We start from the raw sequence: 7,127 nt of genomic DNA, 5'->3' as shown, positions 1-7,127 counted from the left end.
CCTATTCTTCTCTATACTGCTTGCATTAGAATAGTGTAGCATGTTACTGCTTTCCGTTAATCCTATTCTGATGCATAGCCTGTCATTGTTGCTACAGTCATTGATACCTTACCCGCAATCCTAAATGCTTAGTATAGGATGCTAGTTTATCATCATTGGCCCTACATTCTTGTCAGTCTGCCTTGCTATACTATTGGGCCGTGATCACTCGGGAGGTGATCACGGGTATATACTATACATATATACATACTACAGATGGTGACTAAAGTCGGGTCAGCTCGTTGAGTACCCGCAAGTGATTCGGATAAGGGGGCTGAAAGGACAGGTGGCTCCATCTCGGTAGAGGTGGGCCTGGGTTCCTGATGGCCCCCGACTGTTACTTTGTGGCGGAGCGACAGGGCAGGTTGAGACCACCTAGGAGAGAGGTGGGCCTGGCCCTGGTCGGCGTTCGCGGATACTTAACACGCTTAACGAGATCTTGGTATTTGATCTGAGTCTGGCCATTTGGTCTATACGCACTAACCATCTACGCGAGAGTAGTTATGGGTATCCCGACGTCGTGGTATCAGCCGAAGCCTTCGTGACGCCAGCGACTGAGCGGCGCGCGCCGGATTGGAATGTAAGCATGCTCTTGTATTAAGGGGGCTAGTTCTCCTTTTGGCCACCCTCGCAACGTGCAGGTGTGCTAAGGGCGATGGGCCCAGACCCCTGTGCGCTTAGGTTTAGACCGGCGTGCTGGCCTCTCTGTTGTGCCTAGGTGGGGCTGCGACGTGTTGATCTTCCACGGCCGGGCATGACCCAGGAAAGTGTGTCCGGCCAAATGGGATCGAGCGTGTTGGGTTATGTGGTGCACCCCTGCAGGGAAGTTAATCTATTCGAATAGCCGTGATCTTCGGTAACAGGACGACTTGGAGTTGTACCTTGACCTTATGACAACTAGAACCGGATACTTAATAAAACACACCCTTCCAAGTGCCAGATACAACCCGGTGATCGCTCTCTAACAGGGCGACAAGGAGAGGATCGACGGATAGGATTATGCTATGCGATGCTACTGGAGATGCTACTTGGAGATGCTACTTGGAGGACTTCAATCTACTCTCTTCTACATGCTGCAAGATGGAGGCTGCCAGAAGCGTAGTCTTCGATAGGACTAGCTATCCCCCTCTTATTCTGGCATTCTGCAGTTCAGTCCACTGATATGGCCTCCTTACACATATACCCATGCATATGTAGTGTAGTTCCTTGCTTGCGAGTACTTTAGATGAGTACTCACGGTTGCTTTCTCCCCCCTTTTCCCCCCTTTCCTTTCTTTCTGGTTGTCGCAACCAAATGCTGGAGTCCAGGAGCCAGACGCCACCGTCGACGACGACCCCTACTACACCGGAGGTGCCTACTACTACGTGCAGCCCGTTGACAATGACCAGGAGTAGTTAGGAGGATCTCAGGCAGGAGGCCTGCGCCTCTTTCGATCTATATCCCAGTTTGTGCTAGCCTTCTTAAGGCAAACTTGTTTAACTTATGTTTGTACTCAGATATTGTTGCTTCCGCTGACTCGTCTATGATCGAGCACTTGTATTCGAGCCCTCGAGGCCCCTGGCTTGTATTATGTTGCTTGTATGACTTATTTATGTTTTAGAGTTGTGTTGTGATATCTTCCCGTGAGTCCCTGATCTTGATCGTACACATTTGCGTGCATGATTAGTGTACGATTAAATCGGGGGCGTCACAGTAATTTTCTCCAAAAAGAAAGTTCTTCAAGGTTAGTAATTAATACTCCCTTCCCATATGGATATGCATGATGGTTGTTCATTTTTTGGGATAGCTTACCCATCTTATGCCTTGAAAACTGAGCTAGCTCCATGATTATGCATCTGGTCTCAGTAGATTTTTTTCCGCCAAAATACAGTTGTGAAGAGGAGTTCCTGATGATAGCTGAATATACCAGCCTACTTGCCTACAACCAAGGCAAAATTATCAGCGTGTATGCGAAACAGCCTGCTAGCTGGGTGTGTGCCTCCTGTTTGAGCGAGAGGGAGGACCTTTGCTGGGCAGTCAAAGGATGTGCTCGGATATGGTGGTCCAACTGCAAGGTAATGCTAACACATCTTGTTACTCTTTCTTCAATTTCGATAGGTTTACAACAGTCCCATTCAATATGTTTATGACACTAACTCAAAGTTGTAAAATACATATGTTTATAATAGTTTAATTATTCTTACATGATTTCCACATATATGTGTTGCTTTAGACAAAAAAAATGTGCAGTGAACTTGTTACATAGAACACCCTAGGTATCACCACTGGCATCGACTAGACGACGCCCATCACTGACACACTCTTCTCTTGGGAGCATTGGCCCAGCTCACATCACTCTCCCACCATTGCTTTTGTCTGGTCTCGATCAGATATTTTGGTTGATATGCAGGGAGGTGAGAGGGCAAGCTAGGGGAATGGAGTTGGGAGAGACGATAGTAGAGCGACATCGTTTTTGTTCCTATTTCTTTTCCTTTTCAAGTGGTTACTTTTTCTTCATTAGTTTATCTTTAAACTTTTGGTTGTCTCAGCATAGCTTGCAGCTCCAGCTTAGATTTGTTAGATTTATGGGTAAGCCAAATTGTTTAAATTTATATTGTCCAATTTATTTATAGGAACCAATCACCCAGATGCCTTTCCTAGACTGATCCAAAGACTAATGAAGCTGGGGCTGTCAAACTGACCAAAGCAGGTACAGCCACATCTTAGGCTTGAAAATTTGCATATGGACGTGGGAGTCCACTCATATGTATGGCTTTCATGTACACTTTGAATGGTCCAGGAACATATGTATTTTTCTGTGTGTTGATTTTTTTCCAAGAGTATTTGCTTTGTGTCTGTAGACATTAGGTTAGTTGTCAAGTTGGTAATTAGAGGATTAGATCACTGTATCAATCGACAATCATCTCGGGAAAGTATCATTGTACTTTTGTTAGATAATTGGTATTTCTGTAGTTGCACATTTTTATACTTATATATTTGTAGCCACTTTTATTGTGTTCTTTGTTCCTTTCTTTTTATCATACATATAACTAAAAGCCAATTACAGAAAAATGTCAGTCTCATCCCTTGCCTTCTTTAGTTGAGGAGATTACTCTACTTTTTATCACTGTTGGAGGATTCCTTATTTTGAGAAGTCAGTATCACAGCAACGGGCACGCAGCTTGGCCAACTCATTATTTCTACCGGCACCAATCGTTTTTATTGTTTCTAGCCAATGTAGATTGTGGTGATTGTATGAAAGATTTAATACCTTCTTCACGTGCATGCTAGAAAGGAATGTTTGCGGATGGACGTGAAATGAACTGTTAAGTACTCTCCTATTTAGTTTCACCAGGAATTTATTGATATGGTAAGAATTGTTAGATTGGTTTGTGACGAAATGTTGCTTGAAAATAAATTCATGATAGGTTAGAGTGGGGGCAAAAATAGTTATAGTGCTTTTGTAGGACGATGGATTTTCTCCATGTAGTCTTGTAGCCTTCATGGAAGTCAAATTTTGTAGGTTTGTTTGTACATTTTTGCTTTGTTTCGGAAACCAAAGCAGTTCACTTTATCCATGTGTTTTTTCTTGCTTCTCTGCACTGTACCCTTTGGGATGATCAATATGCATTACTCTTTTTCAAAGTTTCTATTTGGAACTATTTTTTTTTTATTAAACCACTGTCAGAAGGTTTCACAAGAAACCTAAAAACTGTAACAGGTGGTTTTTAGTCGTTTATCAGTTCGTTTTGCTCATGGGGATATATAATTAGCTTTTACCAGTTTTTTGATTATACAAGTTTTTTTCTTCTTTCTCCACATGTGTGTTTCTGCAATATGTGTACATTCAAGCGCCGGAAGGTTTGTTCTCCCACTGTGTGCCACTAATATTTCATTTTTGTGGGTGAGATTTTCTAACTTCTGGATGCGCGAATGGTTTGGATATGGTGTTGCGCAATGCTACTGTGTTATGCTATGACCACGGACATGCTTATGTGATGTGGTGCATCTGTTTTTATACTTCAACAATTGTTGTTCCCGCTTGCGCGGCAGCGGTGACTGTAGATGCTGCTCACACATCTGTTGTTCATGCGTGCACGGGGGCGCGGAGGTGGGCGACCGGGCGTGGGAGGCGGCTCGCGAGCACCAGGCAGGCGCAGCTGTCACCTGCGTCGACGAGGAGCACATGCCCGCGGAGGGATGTTGTGGCCTGGCACTATCCGTCGTGGAGCTCGCGAGGGACTCCTTGTCACGGGCGGGCGCTGCCTGTCACGGTGCTCGCGAGGTCCAGTTTGGGATCCATGGAGCCAGAGCGCAGCGGCAGAACTGCGCGACGGCCGTCGCGGTGGGCGAGCACGGCGGCGGCGACTGCAACTGCTGCTGCGGTGACTGGCTGCTGTTGTTCCTGCTTGCGCGACAGCGGTGACTACAGATGTTGCTCATGCATCTGTTGTTCCTGCGTGCACGGGGGAGCGGAGGCGATGGCGTTGCGGCGGCGATGACTGCATTGGGCCAACTTTTTCGTCTGCACGGACACAAACAGACGAAATGGGTCGGTGTGTTGCAGTTGCTCTAACTCCCTGAAATTTTTCATTCATTTGCTTTTAGGATGTAGGATGGAGCATAGTTTGTGCTGTTGATTGTCAATTGTACTCCCTCCGTTCCTAAATATAAGCCTTCAGTTTGTGATGTTGAAGATGCTTTGTACTCCTTCTGTTCCTAAATATATGCCTTCTTAGAGATTTCAATATAGAGTATATATGGAGCAAAATGAGTGAATCTACACTCTAAAATTTGTCTATATCCATCCGTATGTAGTCCGCATTGAAATATCGAAAAAGGGTTATTTTTAGAAATGGAGGGAATAACAAATAAAAAAGATCACATAACATAAATTGATTGATCATAAATTATTGTTTTTTCTCCTAGGTGGGATTGGTAGCAAAGTTGTTCTGTTGGACTATGCAGTTCATTGGCCATGGAGGTTTTGAGGCAAATCTCTATCAAGCTATTAATGTTAGGTTAAGCACTAGCTTTAGTAAATTCCTGCCCAAGGATTATACTTGACACTTACTCTGACGGTAGAACTGGACATGTGCTCCATTGTTTTCACGTTTGAGCATTGAAAATGAAAACAAGTGTTTGGGTATGTGGTGGAAATCCCTCTTACGTGATTTCTAAAAAAGGGTTAATCAAAGATTGCATTCATGAATAATAGAACTACCAAAATGTGGACATGCTAATTTATTTTTGAGGAACCTAGCGCACCAACAACTATCACCTGGCCCATGTCAAACGTTCACCCCAGCAGACTAACCTGTCAACTACCAAAATGTGGACATGCTAATTTCTGCTTGGTATTCCAATGAGCATAGACGAACAATAAATTTATATATTGAATTATCTTAACATTCAAAATAATATTAATTTCGAAAATTGTAGGGATGTGTGTGACTATTTATATTATTTTATGCTTTGGTGGAACGGTGAAGAATTAGTTCATCCACTTTGCCCAATGAGTATTCTCCATTACACATTTTAAGACCTTCGACGTGAATTCTTCGTGCTAATTACATATATTGCTTGTGCGGGTTGGGTATGAGTTGAGGAAGGGTTTTTTAGTTATACTTGTTCAAATTTCATGCGAATGGAGCTAAAGTCAATATTCTTAATATTGTGCAAGAATTTCTTAAGCGCATCAAATGGATCTTAATTTGTAATTGGTTTTAGTTAGATAATCTCTCTATATGTATAACTCATCAGATTGCCTTTTTTTGTTATCAATTTACGTTGCAAGTGAAGTTGACTTTAATTATTAGCTGATTTTGCATGTGCTATCTATTCTCTTCACGTGAAATTTAACATGTATTATGTTTATATAATTCCAGCAATATATTCAAAAGCCCATGGCAACGCATGGGCACTCTACTAATGATTGTAAGTTTTGTCCATGTGGCAATTGTACATTGCATAATTTGAAAATGTTTATTGACAATGTTTAAAGAGAGTTAAACGTGAGTTAATTACAAAAATTCACCACATTATGGGCTAGGTTTGTGCGCTACGTGGGTTTGCAGGTTTGGCACAAACACCACTAATTCTTGGACTAATCTTTTACTTCCTCTGTAAACTAATATAAGAGCGTTTAGATCGGGAGTACAAGAAAGCAAATTTTTACATGTTTTTCTCTTACCTCCTTTTTTTACAAGGTAAAAAGATAGAGTTAATCAGACCACTAATTAATAAGGTCAACAGTTAGATCTATTATATACTTTTACCTTTTATATGTGAAAATAAAATAAAAAGGAGCATGTTAACTTAAAACTACTCAAGAAAGAAATAATGGTTGATAGCTTTGTCCATTTGATAACGATTATAGCATGTGGGTCCCGAAAAAGCTAACGTGATGTAATTGTTCACACAAGCCGTCATTAGAGGAGACGGCCAAAGCCGTTTTGCCGGTACTGGTCAAATCCCTCCCCACTCTTTCTTCTCGCTCGCACTCTCTCCCTCTCGCACTCTTGTCTCTGTTCTTCGTCGTTGTTGTCGCGCCGACCGCCGGCCACTGCCCCGCCACGCTATGGTGTCCTAGAATGACGGCGAAACCAATGAGGATTCCATCCAGTACGTCTCCTCCTCTGACAACATCATCAAGGTGAGTTTGCTAGGGCTAGGGTTTGTGAGTTGGGGATTAATACAAGGAGCTCGATCTGAATTGTTCTTCCAAATATTTGGTTGTTCTTTGCTCGTACAGATCCCTGCTACCATGTACGACATTGTTTAGTGAGTTGGGATATGCACTGTGCATAGGTGGCATGTTTGCAATCATGTGGTAATTGGATTTGCAGTCATGTAGTGATTAATTAGTTGGGATATGTACCATGCTCAATGTTTAGTTGGAACATTAGATTTGCAAACATGTGCTTAATTAGTGCTATGTGTTGAATGTTTCCATGTGGTTAATTAGTTGATTGGTCAGCTGTTTAGTGAGTTCATACTGGATATAGTACATTGGTCATTGTTTTGTGATGAATGTTAGTGGTTATTTTTTAGTTCATACTGAATCTTATATACGTAAATAGTTGATCCACACTAACTCAATTACCTTC

The 7,127-nt window shown here is 42.4% G+C and overlaps 1 protein-coding gene across 2 annotated transcripts in view; it reads left to right on the top strand.

Annotated features, from left to right (window-relative positions):
* LOC123138929 (uncharacterized) overlaps positions 1 to 4,714 on the top strand; it is a 6,675-nt gene extending 1,961 nt beyond the window's left edge. Inside the window, exons 1-3 of one of the 2 annotated variants that reach the window (XR_006469391.1) lie at positions 1,570 to 1,762; positions 1,910 to 2,093; positions 2,652 to 4,714. Coding sequence is in view for 1 of the 2 variants with exons in the window: in XM_044558779.1 (XP_044414714.1) it covers positions 1,910 to 2,093; positions 2,652 to 2,684 (217 nt within the window). In the remaining variant the exon portion in view is untranslated. Of the gene's footprint in view, positions 1 to 1,569; positions 1,763 to 1,909; positions 2,094 to 2,651 lie in introns of those variants that run through there. The other variant, XM_044558779.1, reaches the window with a different exon arrangement.
* Positions 4,715 to 7,127: the final 2,413 nt, after the last annotated feature.

This window comes from Triticum aestivum, chromosome 6B, assembly GCF_018294505.1.
Source record: "Triticum aestivum cultivar Chinese Spring chromosome 6B, IWGSC CS RefSeq v2.1, whole genome shotgun sequence".
NCBI lineage: Eukaryota > Viridiplantae > Streptophyta > Magnoliopsida > Poales > Poaceae > Triticum > Triticum aestivum.
Note: the sequence above shows the minus strand (reverse complement) of the source record. Positions and strands in the feature narration are given on the sequence as shown.